Source organism: Phyllostomus hastatus, unplaced genomic scaffold (genome assembly GCF_019186645.2).
Source record: "Phyllostomus hastatus isolate PE091 unplaced genomic scaffold, TTU_PhHast_1.1 phas_scaffold_93, whole genome shotgun sequence".
NCBI classification, from domain to species: Eukaryota; Metazoa; Chordata; class Mammalia; order Chiroptera; family Phyllostomidae; genus Phyllostomus; species Phyllostomus hastatus.
This window is the reverse complement of record NW_025334042.1, coordinates 19,645,701-19,663,878: the sequence shown is the minus strand read 5'-3', so window position 1 is coordinate 19,663,878 and position 18,178 is coordinate 19,645,701. Positions and strand designations below refer to the sequence as shown.

Below are 18,178 nucleotides of genomic sequence, written 5' to 3'. Positions count from 1 at the left end.
CCTGGGTTCGTTTTACAATCCTGGCTAGAACTCCTGACCTCTCCATGATCAGGTCCTCTCCCGGCATCTGATCTTAATTTTCCCAAATATAAAATAGGAAGAATTTCTTTTTTCCTTTTTCTCAAGCTTCATCACATGAATTCTTAGGGCAGCAAAGATGTGAAATCCTGCCCTAAGATACATGTATCCCCACCCATCCTTCACTTCCTCCCTCAGCCTCCTGCCAAATGGTTAGCCAACCTCTGCTTGAATGTGCTAACTCCCCATGTGGCCTCTCCCTCTCTCATCTCAGGATCAATACAGTGGTGCTTTTTATATTGAGCCTAATCTACTGCAGTTCCCACCTGCCCACCTGGGTCACCAACTGGGGTCACCCTCCCTTTGTTAGGGAAACTCTTCAGATCTTTGCAGTTAGCCTTCACATTAACCACGCCCCCCCACCCACCCACCACCAAAGAATTCTCTTCTCCAGGACCTTCCATCATCCACACGTGGCCAGGTTTTTGATTCCTCATCATCTCTCTCTTGGCCACTGTCCTCTGAATGGGCTCCTATTTAGCAATGTTCCCAGAGTGTCTGACTACAGAAGAGACAAAGCAGGCTTTGCACCACACTCTCTTCTCAGTCCCCAGCCTGTCCCTAGCAATCACCACACCCTATTGGCTGATGTGCTGCCACTGTCAACCAAACATTCTAAATCACGTTTACACCCACTAGTGTTTATCCCTGTCTTCCTGTCTTTATCTTCATGCCCTTGGTATTTCACTTCAAGTGTAGGAATTGGGTCTGTCTGCTTTCTCCCCTTACCTTCAGGCAGCCCCCTGCCCATCTTTCCCTTCCCCAGCCCCTCTTCCCATAGGCCTGCCACCAAGACAGGTGAGATAGGGAAAAACTTTTCAGAGAGAATGTAGGGTGTGCCTGAGAACACAATATCTTATCAATATGAGTTGCAGTCATATTTGAGTGAATCTCATATCCAACTTCCATCTGTACTCCTTCGGGGAATTAAAAAGTAGGTCACATCTTTTATGTGGCTTCTTTACACAGACTCAGAAATATCACGTAGAATGAGGTGATAGTTTAACTTGCTCCATTTTTTAATTTCTGTACCTGTGCTTCCCTCCGGGGCATCAGTCAAAGATGATGCCCATGCCCATGACCCCCACAGTGCTGATGGGCTCAGCCTCTTCTCTCCCCAGTTCAGTTTCTCCTGTGAGGCTGCCCCCTCTGGCTCAAAACAGTCACCTTCTCTCATCTTTGAGTCTCTGAGTAAATTGTCGGAAGGCCCCTTTCCTGACTTCCTGCCCACACCTGCGCTGACTCTGTTCCTTGGCCCTGTTCCACTTTCCAGGGCTCCAGGAACATGTTGGGACTTCCCTTCCCCAGCACTGGCACCTGTTGAAGGCCCACTGCTCCTGTTGGGATGGGCACATGTTCTGATTTTTCTGGCCTCTGAACCTTCTCCTCCTCCACATCATTTTGTAAGTGTCCTTCAGATTTAGAAATATGTTCATTATTCAGCACTGCATTCTCAGTGCCTAGGCCACTGCCTGCCACACATTAAGAGCTAAATAAATGCCTGTTGAACAAATGTATAATTGACTTTTGAACGATCAGTCACTTTACCAATTAATAAGATTGTGTCTGCAAGTTTTTCAAGGTCGTGTATTACTTGTGCACTAAAAAATAATCTTTACTTCCCTAATATGAATAATGTCAGAGGCCTGCAGAAATTAAAGAAGAAATAACTCATCTCCTGACCAAGGAGCAGTTTAAGATCACAGAAAAGTTTATTGTAGAAACACCGCCAACCAGGAAATGATGTCACAGCAGCCCCCAAGGGACCCACACCGGGCAGGCACGTCAGGTGCTCCAGGAGAATCACAAGCTTGGGCATTGTGTTAGGACTCAGGAAGCAAGTGAAGGTAACTCCAGACATTAGAAGCAAAGCCACCTTCCCTCTCTCAAGGCCCAAGTATTGATCAATTTTTTCCCTTTATTGTCCCCTTCAGTACATCTCAAGCATCTTATGTAAGGCCTAAAATGAAGAGTCAAATTCTCACACAGTGCTCCGTCACAGAGAATGGAAGGCAGAAGGGACTCTGGGGTCTGGGGAAGAGCATTAAGCTACCTTGCAAGCAAAGGGCATCTTGCATCAGGGTTCAGACTGAACTTCCCAAGACTCAAGTCTGATCCTAAAGTGCTCAGGGCCCGGGCACCTGGACAGAGCAGAGCTGGGCCGCATGTGCGCAGACTGTTGGACAATTCTGAAGATGGACATTATGGAGCAGGTTTCAGAAAGGGCCAGGCTTCCAAAGAATGGAGCTGGCAGGAGGGGCAGGACAGAACAGAATTTCATTGCTTGTCCATCAACTCCTCCATTCGCTGCTCACTACAGTCCTCCCTGTGGACAAAAACTTGGGCTCTCTGAAATACTCCCATCCAGGACTGTTAATCCTGTGGTTAATGCTTCTTGAGACAGAAATTCAGAATCAGGCCCAGATATGACTTGTAGATGTCCAATGTGGGCAGCCAATCCACGGTCTCCATCCACATGGCAGTGAGGCTACAGACCAAGAAGCAGGAATTGGTCCCTGGCACAGAGGGACAAGCTAGCTTGCGTCCTCAACCCCCACCCACCCAAAAGCCTCATTCTGTGGGTCCCTGAGGGATGGATTCTTGTTCCTAGGGCAGCCCATGGACAGGAAAGGGAGCATGGGACTGAGAAACCAGTGTGTTTCACGTGGACTCTCCACTATCCACCTATAGCTGCTCTTTCCTCCAGGCTAACCTGGGCTCTGGGCAGGCCCTGCTTAGTGTGTGAGGTGTGAGTTGGGAAGGTGACAGTCGCGCTGTTCTGACTGCCAGCCAGGGTCCTCCATAGATAGATCTGTTGCTTGCCGTGACCCACCTGCTTCCCCATCTAGAGTAGACTTTATTGGCCAAACTGCTGAGAGCCATCGAGAAAAGGTAAATGAGAAGGTATGAGAAGGACGTAGGGGAGGAGACAGGAGCAGGGTCATAGCAAGTTTCGCCTCTACTCCACGATATGTGTATGGGAAGTGTTGGTAGACGTTTGGATGATCTGCAGTTTGGAGGAACGACTGTTTCTGCCTCCCGACTTGCTTCTGCCTTTGCTGCTCTCTCCGTAGTTTCCGCCACTGCCACTCCCATAACCACCTCCACTGCTCCCTCCGGAACCCCCTCCGTAGCCCCCGCCACCCTCATAGGAGCTGCCGCCGCCGCCGCCGCCGCCGCCGCCGCCGCCGTAACCTCCAGAGCCTCGACCAGAGCCTCCTCCTGCGCCACCGCCGACAGACACTTGACTTCTCTGCACAGCTGTGGGGGAGAGGGCAGCGCGGGACGGGGCTCAGAGAGACTGGGCTGGGTTGCGGGGATAAGGGGTCTCCCCACCACCTGCCTGCAGAACAGGCCGCCCACATGCTTCATCAGTGGCGGCATCTGACTTGCAAAAAATACATTGGATGAAAGTATTCCCATTTCCAAAGTAGTCTTCATACTACAAAGAGACGTGAGGGCACGTTTTCATTATTGACATACCCTAAGGGGTTCTAAGCAGTGTTGATTGTTAGGGATCAACAGCTAAAATTGTAATTTATTTCAACAAATTTCTCCAGGCTTTGCAGTTGTGTTTGCTCATTTGTTCTCACTGTGTGGGACTGGAAACTATAATTCCCAAAGCCAGTCCCCGCTGGGCAGCCCTGCTGAGCCCTCCCTCCCCCAGCACCAACCAGCCCAGGTCCTGGCTCTGCTACTTACAGATGCTCACGAGACTCTGCAGCTCTCCGGACATCCTGTAAAACCAAAGTACACACATGAGCCAGCCCTGCAGAGCCCAAAGGAAGGCATGCAGCAGCCTGGAGACATCAGGAGCAGAGATGTCCCAGGGGAAGCGAGAGCTGTCCCCAAGCTTTGTTGTGCAGGGAAAGGTGTGTGGATGGGCAAAGTGGTTAGGGAACCTGTGGGGCCAAAAGTGATTTTAAGCATTTTTTTAAAGCCTTTTAGCACTGGGTATCCGCACCTGGCTGCAGTGGCTTGGGTTGGGACACAGAAACATTCTGCTTAGAAGCAGGAGATGATGACAGTGACTCTGCCAAATCACACGGCCTCTGCTTCTGACTTGAATGTTTCTGTTCACCTTGAGCTACAAAACTTCCCAGAAGAGCTGGAATGGTCTTCTCTCCAAACAGTCGGTGCCTCTGCTCCAGCAGTGCAACCTGCACTTTGGCCCCAAAACATGGCCTACCTGCTCTCCTCGCCCTCCAGCAGCCTGCGGTAGGTGGCAATCTCCACGTCCAGGGCCAGCTTGGCGCTCAGCAGTGTCTGGTAGTCACACAGCAGCCGGGCCAGGCGCTCCTTGGACTGCTGCAGGGCCTCCTCCATGTCCTGCAGCTTCTGCCCTGCATCCTGAAGGGCCCGATCTCCTTTTTCCTCTGCATCCGAAATGACCATGTGCATCTGGTCAACCTGTGAGGAGGCGGTCACAGATGTGCAAGAGTTCGGTATCAGGAGCCCGGTCCAGCAGGGCATCATGGGAGGTGGAGTGTCTGGTCAGCCCACCCTGAGCACCCATCTCACCTGCTTCTTGACGTTGCTGATCTCAGCTTGCAGCCTCTGGATAGTGCGGTTGAGCTCTGCAATCTCCATCTTGCTGTTCCTCAGATCGTCTCCATGTCTTCCTGCTGTCATCTGGAGTTCCTGGTACTGAGGAACAAAGGCAGCACCATGATCAATCTGCTGCTCACAATGAGCCCCTCTAGGAGGGAGTGGGTCTGCCTTCCCAGGCCCTACCCAAGAACACTCTCCCCTGGGAAAATTCCCAGGTCCCCGCCCCCCACTCACACCTATACTAAACCCCCCTCATCTGAGCTGTGACCACACACACACACACACACACACACACACACCCAAGCCTCCTCATTCCCGCCTGTGTCTGGGCCAGCCCTACATTTCAGACAGGTAAAGCTGCTTCTTGATGCCCTTTTTACCTCCTTTTTCCCACATCTAAGCCTTCACACCAGTCTTTACACACTGGGACCCTTCTCACTTTTTCTACCCTAACATATTTCTCCCTATCCTTTTCCAGAATGATTTCCCTGGCAGTCAGGCCCTTATTTCCTCAGGGGCCCTAAGCATGCTCCATGTTTATTTGCATTTTTCTTTCTCTCTCCTTTTCCATGTCTACACGGTCCCAGCAATAGGAATTCCACCCAGAGGCTATTGCTCTGAAGGAAACAATGGGAGAATTGGCTCAAGGGAATCTCTGCTTCTGATGGTTTCACTATTGGCCATTTATCATCTCAGTCTGATGCTGAAATCCATGTCATTCATAACATTTGCCAGCAGCACACTGGGACAGAGGCCAGTGAGATTGGAGTTGGCCACAGGTAACCCATCCATAGAGCAGATCCCAAGTACCAGTTGCTCAGAATTTGTTTAGTCAAAGATTTTATTTATTTATTTATTTATTTATTTATTTATTTATTTTAGAGAGAGGGGAAGGAAAAGAGAAAAAGAGGGAAAGAAGCATCAATATATGGTTTCTTCTCACGTGCCCCTGACTGGGGACCTGGCCTGCAACCCAGGCATGCGCCCTGACTGGGAATCAAACCAGTGACCCTTCTGTTCACAGACTGGCACTCAATCCACTGAGCCACACCAACCAGAGCCAGTTGCTCAGAATTTAGTAACTGACCTTTGACCCTTAACTACAGAGTCTTCAACCTTCAAAAAAGTCCAAGTCAATTTATGTTAAAGAAGTAACCAAATGTGCCCAAAGACTTAACTACAAAGATGTTTATCTGAAAAAGAGGGTCTATTCTTAACCTGGATGCCACACTGCCATTCAAGTATGATGTACAAAATATTCAATATCACAGAAAGACATTCAGACATTCAAAGTGATAATAAGTAACAGATAAAAGTGCAGAACTATATTTTTTAAAATCTCATTATGAAACAATAAGAATAAAAACATTATAGTGGTTGAAAGATGGCACACCTGAGTTTAATTAAGTTCTACCCCTGCCACTGACCAGCCACAAGACCTTAAAGAAATTAGGTAATCTCACACTCTATTACATGTAACATAGGGACCGTGGCACCCTTACTTTATAGGGTTGCTGCAAGGAGTAAATGAAATATAAAGCACTTAGTGCAACGTCCCACACATATGAGTTTTCAATAAATATTAGCTACAAAGAACTGGTAGAAAATAAGCTGACATATTAATAGTGGAAGAGGGGGGAAAGTCATCTTTATTTGCAAGTTCTAAGTTTTCTATCACAAACATGTTTTTTTTTAGAAACAAGAGAGAGACAATGCAAGTGCTCAGAGGTAAATTAAGTTTGGGGTGTCGAGCCCAGGTGGTGGGGAAGTGGGCCTCACCTTGCTCTGGTACAGCGCCTCCGCCTCCTCCTTGCTCCTCTGGGCGATGTCCTCATACTGGGCCTGCACGGCTCTGATGATGCTGTCCAGGTCCAGGGAGCGGTTGTTGTCCATAGACACAATGACATTGGTGTCACTGATATGGGTCTGCATATTGGACAGCTCCTGCAAGGTATGGACCACAGGCTTACTCCTTCTACTGTCCATCTGGAGCCTCAGCTTTCCTCTTCTGCCCCTCAAGGCTCTCTGGGAAGGCCAGAAGCCTGGGCCATATGGGACTCCCAGGGGAAAGTTCTTTGAATTGTTGCCACACACTGAGAGACACTTACCTAAAAGTAAAGGCACCCAGACTTAGTTTCTAGGGAGAAGAAAGAGCCTGAACCCGGAGCCCTGGTGGATGTCACCTGCCTGTCATGCTGCTCCTGTACCCTATATCTCTGCCTTACTCTGGATTGGTTGCCACCTTGAGCTGGGCCCTCTGACAGGCAGACTTGCTCCTTGAAAGCACAGGGACTCTCAGAAGCAGTAGAAAGGACTCCACCTGTGAAGCCACTCACACTAACTTTTGAGTCTGGTTTCTACTTTGATTAGCTGGGTGACTGAAAAAGTGATTTAATCTCTCAGTGCCTCTGCTTTCTCATCTGTATAATGGAAATACCTAGGACACAGAAAATATCCCAGCACAGCATTTGGGATGTTAGACATGAGTGACTGTAGGACCAAGGGTGGTAAGAGCTGCTGTTCCCCATCACTGCTGTCTTCATCTTCACTGCTTTTGAGATCCGCACAGCCCTCTCCCTTGGGGTTCCCTACCAGCCCCATTGACTTCCCAGCACTGATGAATATTTCTGGTTGGTTTTGCCTCTGAATGTCCCGGGTATCAACCTCACTTCCCAGACAGAGGTGAGACCAGCATCACCTCCTCCTAACTCAGGGCTCTCCCTGCCTCTCCATCTCTAGCACACTCACCTAGGAGTCCTGAGCACTGGGGATTAACAGGATGGTCGAAGTGACTGAGGAGAGGATTCCCTAGTGGACATCGTTTTGTTTTAGGCCACCCCGTCTTACAGCCCACACGCTTTATGAGGTGTGAGAAAAGACAAGATTTCCTCGTGAACTCACCATCTCAAATAAATATTTCAGGAAATTGACCTCCCCCGACAGAACGTCCACCTTGGACTGTAGGTCCACTTTCTGTAGGTAAGCAGCATCCACATCCTGAACAGCAAGCAAAGACAGTCTGACTTTTTGTCTGGGTATTACCTGCCACCAGCTGATTGGGTGGACCAGGCAAGTGGCAAAGCTTCTCCGGGTTTATCTCCTTGCCTGCAAAGTTTCCTCACTTCATTTAAATAAGGGACCTGCAAACTCCAGCTTTCCTGGCCAGAAGGAAGTGTGACACCAAGCCCTTCACCTTGGCCAGTCACACACAGCACCCCAGGTCCCCTGCTAGGTCCCTCCCCAGGTCTCAAGGCCATGCATAAGTGACAGTCAAAAGCTGTCAGTTACTTTAATGTCACTTTCAGAGCCCTGGAGAGATTAAAAACTCAAGTAACCTTAAAGATCCATATTAGTATCACTTTCAGACTTTCCCCTTTGGTGTAAGGGCCCCAGCATTTGGGCAACACAATCAACAATCTGGCCCCCAAGGTCACCCTGTCCATCTCTCAGTCACACCACATCCCACAGGAATTCCTCACTCTGCTCAGCCTCCTGGGCCCACAGTCCCCCTCGGGACACCCCCAGGCCTCACCTTCTTCAGGATGACAAACTCATTCTCATTGTTGGTCCTCTGGTTGATTTCTTGCTCATATCTGTGGGGGAAGATAAGAAACATACACAGGCTGCAGGGGCTGACCTTGGCCCCTTGGGAATTCTTCCTGCATGGGGAGGCTCAGAATTCCTTAAATGTTTATTCTCCTGGACTCTGACTGTCCCCTGCCAGGGCCTGCCCCTCTCACTGGCAAGCAGCTCAAGCTAACTCTTGGTGCTCCAGGTCAACAAGGGGGACAATGACCCAAGGTGGAAAACCTAGGGCCACATAGAACACCCCCAAAGTGTCCGTTTTTTATTTGTAAATTCGTTGAGCCCAATCATTTCTTTAACTTCTTTACCTAGAACTTAAGTAACCACTTTTACTAAATTTTTTTAAAGAGAAAACAATTCCACCTATGATTGTGCTCCTGCCCCAACACCTTCTATGCCAATTTCATTTCTCCCTTCCCATTCACGCACACTGGACTCCCTACTGGCCCAAAGCAGTAAGCTTGTCAAGGTGATATTAAGAGCAGCTCCCTGTACCTCCAGCATGGGGAGGGAGAGGCCACTCAGTTGTCTGCAGGGTGTAGAGCAGCTGATATAGAATTAAACAAGTCCTGTCACCCCTTCCATTATTAATAAATACTGCTTACTGAGTGCTTAGTGGGTGTAGACACAGACTAAGAACTTACTAAGAATAACTTCATCTAAACCAAAGTTATGTGAGTGGGGGATCTCAAAGTGTGGTCCCCCATCTCCCAGCATCACCATCGCTTGGATGTATTAGAAACACAAGCACCCCAGCCCCATCCCAGACCTACCTAGGCAATATGATTTTAACAAGCCAATATACATTGAAGTTTGACAGCCACGACCTACCCCTCACAGCAATCCAACAAGAAGGGTACTTACTATCCCCACTTCACTACTGTGAAAACTAAAGGCTTAGACAGGTGAACTTGCAGGCAGCCAGAAAGTGGCAAAGTCCACATTGGAATTGAGGCTTATCTGGCTCCAAAATCCATAGAGCTGGTGTGCCCAGCCCCCACAATTGAGAGCTGAGTGGCAATAGCAGGGCTACCATGTGCAAAATGGCACCCCTGCAGTTGTGCAGTGCAGAGCCTGCATGGCCGTGCCTGTGGCCCTGCTCTACCCCTTCCACAGTAACACTGAAGCAGAATGTCTTCCCCATGAATCAATTCCCTGCCATGCTTCTCCCCGAGTGCTTTGCCCCGCCTGGCACCTCACTTGTTCTTGTAGTCCTCCACCACATCCTGCATGCTCATGATCTCTGTGTTCTGGCGCATCTGCTCCGAATTGAGGAAATCCACCTGCTTCTGCAGGTCTCTGATGTAGTTCTCCAAGATGGGCTCCAGGTTGTTGGTCCGAGTGGACGTGTTTATCTGCTGCAGGAGCTCCCATTTTGTTTGTAGCACCTGATTCTGCTGTTCCAGGAATCGCACCTAAGATCAAGAGACCTCCAAGTTCACCAGGTCATGGGTCTGAGAGGCACCCCCATGGGGAGGAGGATGGGAAGCCTTATAGCATGTCCAGAACTCAGAGAGTCAGGGTGGGCCCTTAAGGGATCAGAGAGCATCCCTTTTTTGGGGACCAGGACACATGAGCACAGTGTTGGTTGCTGATGGTTGACCAATGGCTATAAAGTCAACTGGCCTAAAATTAACACTAAGCTAACTCTGGTGCTAAAGGTAAATTCCTCCAACCAAGCCCCTTGTTTCCCTTAGCTACCCCCATTTACACTACAGAGCTGTCGCTCTCCCCCTCAGTGAATCCGTACCAACATGAGGGAATGGTGATCAGGCACCTGAAACACCAGCATGCCCCAGGCACATTCCTCTTTGTGGTTGAAATGCTTCATGTGATTGAGGAGCAAGGAAAATAAGAGAAGAGAAAGAACAATTCGGCTTAGAATATTAACTGATTCCTGAGCCAACTTGCCTGGGTGTCGCCATGTTTTTCAGGAAGGCCACCTCTTTAAATGCTTTTACAGCCCAAACAGGATTTTAAAAGTAAATGTTCTCATTTTTTCATGCTGTGCAATGCATTCCAGGGCCCCAGAGTCAGGACTTGGGGGTTGTCTAGTGTACAGGAACCACCCAGGTTGCTATTTCCTTCATTCATACAGAGAATTAAAGTGGATATCATCCTATTTTCTCAGCACACCTTTTCCAAAACTGTGAACACAAAGGTCAGGTACAGGGTTGCTGGCTGTGCACACCAAGTGCATGGACTGTCCTTTGCATGATAATAATTGACCCTCAGCTTTCCTTGGCTGGCTGCCCACAGATGGATCCTTCCCTCCTGTGTCAGGTGAAGACCATGGATGCTGCTATGCTTTGCTCAGGTGAACACACACACTCTCTCCAGAATCTGTCTAGGAGCTGGAGGCAGGGAGCAAATCCATTGCTTGTGCTGTCAGAAGAGAACCCTAAGGACACCCCCTGCCATATGGCACTAAAGAGGGTGCCCAGAATCCCCAGCCCTTGAGACTGCCCATCTGAGGGTCCAGCCCTTGTTAACACCCTTTGGGTTCTGACTGTAGGCTGGAAAACATGTGCAGAGAGAACACTGTTCCTTGTGGCTTATTTTTGTTTGACTTATCAGAACCAGAGATAAGCAAACCAGCTCTCACAAGTTTGTCAGCACAGCCTGTAACACCCCTGGGAGAAATTTTTGCCACCTGGCATATTTTAACTTGGGAGGCACTCCCAGGGAGTGGAGAAATCTATTGAACAGACAGACTTGTCCTCCATGTTGTGGAGACCAAAAGAAATAATTTTATGGTTCCACAGGGAATCTCCATGCCAAACAATGAGTGCAATCGGACAAGTCTGGGTCTTTTTGGGCTTAGCCTGAGTCCCCCCAAGTCAAAAGGAAAAAAAAAAAGAAAACAAGGTTCTCATTAGGCCACCCAATCTGCAAAGGCAGAAGTTGGCTTCATGGGGTGCCAGGCAATTTTAATGGGATTTAACTAGAAAAATCCTTGAAAGCCCTTGTGAGTTTTCCCCAGGCTCCCCAAAACACTCCTAGGCTGTGTCTCCCATCAGCAATACTCAAGGGAAGCTCAGCTGACTGAGATAAAATTTAGCATCATGCCGAGCTAAACTTCTTACTGGAAAAAGCTCTCTCTACTCGACTTTTTGTGCCCCTGTCCCTCCTGTTCATGACATTGAGGCCATGGAGACCTCCTAGTGCCTCCAGCAGCCCAGGTCTCCCCAACTCTTTGCCTGGCTAACACCTATTCACCCTTTAGATCTCAACCAAAGTGGCAGCCCCCAATATGTTCCCTTCATCAGCCCTTGTTTTCCCCCATGATACCTACCATGATTTGCAGTCTTTTGGTGTCATTTTAGCATGTCCCTCCCTGCTAGGTGTGAGCCCCATGAAGGCAGGCCCATGTTTGCTTTGTTCTCTGGTGGACACAGATGCTAAGACCCATGGACACACAGTGCCCAGTCCAGAGAAGACAGTTTGTAAATATTGAACTAATGAAATACTAAGGGCTTTGGAGTTGCCTGGCACGGAGGATTCAAGGTCAGTTGAACAAAGTGAGGCCAGTGCTCTCATGGGAAGAACTGGACCCCCTTTTTCTTTCTGGGGTCCCTTTCCCTTGTCATTTGCTCTAGAGAAGCCTTTGCCTCCATTCCTGTGCCCTGAGAGGCAAGCCTGACACATGAAGGGCTGACTCAGTGTTTCATTCAACACAGATCTGCTGAGCAATTATCAAGTGCCAGGCACTGTTCTGAATGCTGGAAGTTCAATAATGAACAAAACAGACAAAATTTCTGCTTTCCAGGAATTTACACTCTATTCAGAGAGAAACTGTAAAGAAACGTGAAATAGCCCTGACTAGGTGGCTCAACTGGTTGGAGTATCATTCTGTACACCAAGCTTGTGAATTCGATCCCTGGTCAGGGTACACGCGGGAGGCAACTAACTGATTGATGTTTCTCTCTCTCCCTCTCCCTGCCCCCTCTTCCTCTCTCTCTCAAAAGTCAATAAATATATATGTCCTTGAGTGCAACTTTAAAAAATAATAATAATAAAATAAAAATAACAAAATTCAAAATATACAGGGTATCAAATGACTGTAGGGTCTATGGAGAAAAGTGACACAGAGATGGTGGGTAGGGATGCTGAGATGGGAGTGCTACTTTAAGTCGGGAGATCAGAGAAGGCCTCTCTGAGACAGCGGCATCTGAGCTAAGACCTGAGTGGGGAGGCCGGCCCACTCTTTAGAGGGAGGAGTTCCAAGTGGAGGGAATAGCAAATACAAAGGCCCTGAGGCAGGACTGTGCTTGGGGTGCTGGAGGAGGCAAGAATGCAATAGCGTCCTGATAAGCAAGAGGAAAGCAGGAGAGGAGACAGAGAGGGAGTGCAAGGCCACTCCAGACAGTAAGTTTGTACCCTGAGGAGCTAAATTCCAGCGCTTACCCTGCTACTAAAACTTGCAGCTTAAGAGTTGTTCCATCAAGTCGTGGTAACATTGCCTGATTCTCACAAATGCAAACCAGGGGTTAGCAGCAGCTGTGGGCTGGTGGGCCAGATTATATAGGATCTTGGTTTTTATTCTAAATGATACAAGAAATCAACAGATTTAAATGGAGGGGCAATGTGATATTTTTAAAGAATGGCTCTCATGTCATGCTAAGAATAGGCTGGATGGAGTTAAGGGTGGAAGCAGAAGGACCAGACCTCCCTTCCAGCCAGGTCAAAGCCCTCCTGGATAAGAACTCTCTCCTCATGGTCACCACAGACCATGCCCTTGAGAAAAGACACGAAGCCACAGTTTTCTATACAGTCCCATGCCAGAAAACAGATATCCTATTAATGGCAGGAAGCACAATCAAATGAGAGTCTCAGGAGATGAACTGCCAGTAGCCTGTTGTCATTTCACTGACCCCTCCCCAAACCCACTTTTGTGCCTGTACCTCCCTTGGTCTAGACATAACCTCCCAGTGGTGTCTCCTTCACCTGTTACCTCCTGGCTCTAGTCAAGCACTCCCAGGCCCTGTCTGTACCTGATGTGTGATGATATTCAACCAAATTTCCCATCCAAGGTGATCAGAAATAGCCAGAAGCACTTTACTCTGTTAAACTCCTTTTTGGCTGTCTATGGACCGCAACACTCTTACTGCTTCTCCCCCAGCTCACACACTCTGTCCCACCCCCAGTATTTACCTAGATATCAGAGGCAGGCTATACAACTCAAAGCTGGTCCTTGGCCATGGCTACTCTGCTGTCAGACCACCAGTCAAGCTCTGGCCTCAACACAGCACTCCTGCGGGGACTGAGGGAAAGTCACTGAGAATCCAGGGTGCTTCCCCCTACATCTCCAAGGGCAAAAACCTTGTGGGGATCCTACAGTAGCCACCATGGCTCCATCTCTGGACAAAAGGAAATGCCAGAGGAAGGTGTTTACTGTAAGTCCTCCACCAGCCTCTGCTTGGTGATTTAGGCCTGGACCAGACCTAATCTGAGGCTTAATTAGGGAACTAGGGAGAGGGGCTCCAACGGCTTCATCTGGCCCATTCTTGGCACTTGATGAGCTAAAGTGAGGAACTCAGACAGAATTCTCTTAGTATGCTGTTGACATTAGCCCCAGCGATACCCACCAGGGCATTCACCTCAGCTCTACCTCAGCTCATTGAGGATAAGGTGTCACCTTGTGGCACGTTGTCTGGCATATAATAGATCCTTAGTAAATGTTTGTGGGATGGATGGAAGGAAGGAAGGAAGGAAAGAAGGAAGGAAGGAAGGAAGGAAGGAAGGAAGGAAGGATGGATGGACTAATGGATGGATGGATGGATGGGAAGTGAATAATGATGAATGAGAATGCAGTTACTACACCACGTATTTTATCTGTTGGGTATTTTCACACCTCTTATCTGTTTCCCTGCCAAAAGGAATATAGAATTCCCTCATTAAGTCAAATTGAGACCTAAATGAGGTAAGTGCTTCCTTAAGGTCCCAGGACATACACATCTAGAAGTGCTTGTTACCACCAAACTGAGACAGCACAATGTGGTGAGAAATAGCAGGGCCCAGGGCCCCCTCTGTCATTTGGTCAGGGCCTAGAGACTCTGCCTGCCCTTGCGGCACTCACCTTGTCAATGAAGGAGGCAAACTTGTTGTTGAGATCCATGATCTGCTCCCGCTCCTGGGTCTTGATCCTTTGAATTTCAGGATCCACCTCCAGGTCAAGTGGTTGTAGGAGGCTCTCATTAATAGTCACCTCTTGGATGCCCCCCCGGGGACAAGAAAAACCAAAGGCCCCAAGCCCATAATTGCTACCCCCAAAACCACCTCCTCCATAGCCACCACCTCCAAAGCCACCACCCCCAAAGGCACCACTTCTAGATCCACCACCACCAAAAGCACCACCTCCAGAGCCACCACCACCTCCAGAGCCACCACCCCTAAAGTGTCTGGCTCCTCCAAGTGCCCCTCCCACTCCCCCTCCCCCACCCTGGCGGAAACCACTGGTGCTTCTCTCCACTAGGTTCACTGAGATGCTCTTACTGCCACCCAAATTGTACAGGCTCTGGGAGCCAAACCCCCTCACATGGCCCCCATACCCTCCACCACCACACCACCCTCGGGCCTGACCCACAAACCCCACAGCCCACCTCCCACCACCAGAGCCTGCAGAAGAGCAGAGGCTATAAAACCGCTTGCTCCTTGAGCTAAACGCCGACTGAGAGCTAAACTGGCGGCTCATGGTTGCTGGCGCATCTGGGCAAGCAGACAAGAGAGAGGGCCCAGCTGGAAGGTGGCAGAGGCCAGGGCAGGAAGGAGGAGGCTCCTTTGCGAGACAGCTGGCTCAGCCTCTATATATACACACAAGCATTAAAACTGGGCGGGACACTTTCCAAATCCTGGGAGGAGAGTATTTATGTTTACTTTGCCTGCCAGCACCACATGTTTAAAACCTCATACTTATTAGTTGCAGAAATCTCAGTGTAGACGAACTTCCCCAACTTGATCATTTATCATTCATCTCTTTCCATCAGAATGCAGTAATCTCTCAGGATCAAGTTGCTGGAAACTCCTCTACAATTTCACCCCAAATTATTAGCTGATATCTTCTGAAGAAACTTCACCATTGAGTTGTGTTTTTAGCGGGAGTTGTCCAGGAGATCTGGGGCAAAGGTAGGGGATGTCTAGTCACCTTGGGATCACAGCCAGGACAAGGGTGGAGACATCTGTTACCACAGAATTATGGCAGGGTAAAAGTTTTGTCCCCCCTGCTTCTGCCCCCCATTATTGTCATTGTCATGCACACCCCACATTTTAATCACATGGAACATTATATTGTGGTCACGGAGGGCAAGAGAAAGCAGGGGACTCTGTCCAAGACAGCCCACATTTTGCTGAATGCATTTCTGCTTCTCTCTACACCGCAGGCTCCTCAAATACAAAACAGGTGAGTTCCTGTAGCATTAAAGGTCTGTGACAGTGGACTCACTGAGCAGCTTAGCTACCTGGACCTAACGTCTTCTAGACCAAGAGACAAACTCTCCCGAAACCTCTTTTGCTTTTCATTTCCAGTCTACTATAGGCTAATGCTTTTGTAAAACAAAATAAAAGTGAATTACCTTTAAAAAGAGATTTTTTAAGATAAATAAAATATAAGCCTCAGTTGTTTATTTTAGATTCAACAGACATAAAATTATTCTCTTGCAAAAAGGGGAAAAATAATTAAGTTCCTAAAGTGCTTATTCTCAAATTCTGTATTTATCTCCTCTCAGACCAGTAACAAAGTTCCCTGCACCAGCGCTGGTGTGCGGGCCCACATTCTGGGAAGCACTGACCCAGAGAGCAAACAGAGGGTGAAGTTTATTACAAGCATCAGTGTCAGCCAAGAAAACAGTGTGTTTGCCCTCTGGACTCAAATAGATGGTAGCTGCCATCCAAAATTCAATGATGAGGATGGGGAACAGCAAATAACTTAGGGGGAAACAACCCTAAATGTCCAAACTCAGAAAAATGAAGGCTTCCCACTTAGATAAAATTATTTAAAATTATCATCACGGAAGTGCTGTTGCAGCTCTAGAAATGCTTGTGATACAATGTTAACTAAAGCTAAATAAATACACAATGAACTCATAAAAATCAAGAATGCAGAGAAGCCAAGCTTAAAAAGTATCATAGATTTATTAAGAATTAGAGCTGGTTTTTTTCTAGTATTTTAAATGTCCTTTGCCTTTGTATTTGAGCGATAAGCAAACACTTTTGCAAAAGTTGGGGCTGAAATCACAGCTGCCCATGGCCATAGAGATGGGGAAGGCGGGTGGTGAGAAAGAACAAGAGAGGTGTTGGGGAGCAGCGGTGAGGAGAAGGCGTGCTAGCGCTGGGAAGGGCTCTGTGGGCAGCCTCAAGCCTCCGCGCCGTCGGGTCTGCTCTGTAACTTTCCGTGGACCATCTCCAGGGGACACGGTGGGATAAAAGAGTGTGAACCTGAAATTTACTGTCACATGCGCTGGTTTCAGGTCCCAGCCTACTTCTACCCACCTGTGACCTTAGGCAAGTTGCCTGCTCTAGAGCCTCAACTACTGAAAGGAATCAGAGTGTCTAGTTCTCAAAAAGTCAATGCTTTAAGGCATGTGAACAGGCACAGAACACTATAATACACTAAACGAGCATGTAAATAGCTACTCCCACCTCCTTTCCTGAAGACCCTAGATAGACCACCTGAGCCCACTTCCCTCTCACCTGCCACAGCAACGTTTCGCATCACTCACTTTCAATCCCTGTCATGAAGACTACAAATAATCACCCCCTTCACATGTCTCTATTGCCCAGTAAATAAATAGGAAGCTCACCCAGCTTATACTTAGCTTCATGCCGAATGTGGGGAATTATTAAATTGTGAGCAAATAAAAGAGGAAGCCCCAGGCAGCAGAATTTAGAAACCTCTTTGGTCTCAGGCTGTGATCAGTTGCCACCATCCAGTGCCAACATTCCAGTCTATCTCCCACCATCTGGGTGGCCCCTGGGGTCACACCCTTAGAAGGTGGGGGGAGGGTGCCCAGCAAATACTAACTCAGCCTTTGGTGTAGGGTAATTACTATTCTCTAATCCCTTATAACAAGCAGAAATTGGCTTAAAGTGAAGCATGAGAGAATTTACTTGTCCCCAAAAGAGATACTTAACCCCAGGTATATATTAGATGATGTATGGGGTTTCTAGGACAAACTCCTATCCCTAAAGGAAACCCCTCAACTGGTTGGACAGCTGAGAGCAGTGCTTTCTACACTTGCTACACATTGGAATCACCTGGACAGACTCAAAGCCAACGGTGCGAGGCCTCACCCCTAAAACTGGATTTCATTGGTCTGGGGTGTCGTCTGAGCTTTGAGATATTTGGGATCTCAGGTGCTTTTAATGGGCAGACAAGTCTAGATGTCACTGGCTGGAGGAAGCAGAAGAACAAATGAAATGGCCTCTTGAAATTCCATTCAGTCCAAGGACAAAAGAATAATGATGATCATAATAATAATAATAGCCAACCTCTTATCAAGTGCTTTCAGTGGGCCATGCACTGCACTAGGTGTCCATGCATTGTCAGAAAATCAATATTATAAAGAAGATATTCTTATCATTATTGCCATCTTACAGACCGTGGAAAAGAGACTTGGAGAAATAAAGTAACTTGTTCAAGAACACACAGATGAATATGGTGGGATGGATATTTGAACCCAGGCACTCCTACTCCAGAACCCACACGTATAGCAGAAGAGGCGGGGGGGTCTTTGTAGAGGTGCCCCTTTCCCCCTCTCCACATCTCTCCCCACTGGCTCTCCTTAAAAAGAAAAGAAAGCAGTTGAGGACTCCAGCTTGCCCTGCTTGTCTCGCAGGGACTGAAACCAGGGCTGCCAAGAGGGTGAGGCCCAGGGCAATTATCAGCCACCAGATCACAGTCTCTGGCAGGGGCAGCGGTAGGAGGCAGGGCTGGAGCAGAGCTGCTCGTGTGACTGGCAGAGTCAGC

The 18,178-nt window shown here is 48.3% G+C and overlaps 1 protein-coding gene across 2 annotated transcripts; it reads right to left on the bottom strand.

The window, feature by feature from the left end:
• Positions 1-1,771: 1,771 nt before the first annotated feature.
• Positions 1,772-15,021, bottom strand: KRT77 (keratin 77). 2 transcript variants are annotated; one of them, XM_045829102.1, is made up of 9 exons: positions 14,294-15,021; positions 9,415-9,629; positions 8,162-8,222; positions 7,531-7,626; positions 6,409-6,573; positions 4,600-4,725; positions 4,268-4,488; positions 3,781-3,815; positions 1,772-3,339 (listed from the first exon to the last, which is right to left on the bottom strand). In XM_045829102.1, exons 1-9 carry the CDS (start codon positions 14,906-14,908, stop codon positions 3,038-3,040), a joined length of 1,836 nt encoding a protein of 611 aa, XP_045685058.1. In that variant the 5' UTR covers positions 14,909-15,021; the 3' UTR covers positions 1,772-3,037. The 2 variants fall into 2 exon arrangements, with proteins under 2 accessions (XP_045685058.1, XP_045685059.1); XM_045829103.1 differs by lacking the exon at positions 14,294-15,021 and adding an exon at positions 11,510-11,619.
• Between the last annotated feature and the right edge of the window lie 3,157 nt (positions 15,022-18,178).

Bases quoted from the DNA above. Each gene is read 5' to 3' on its own strand.
- KRT77 (XM_045829102.1), bottom strand. From the start codon at position 14,908: ATGAGCCGCCAGTTTAGCTCTCAGTCGGCGTTTAGCTCAAGGAGCAAG. The intron at 9,630-14,293 runs GTGAGTGCCGCA...TCTTGATCTTAG, and splicing joins TTGCCTCCTTCATTGACAAG to GTGCGATTCCTGGAACAGCA. The intron at 7,627-8,161 runs GTGAGGCCTGGG...CTTGCTGTTCAG, and splicing joins AGTTTGTCATCCTGAAGAAG to GATGTGGATGCTGCTTACCT.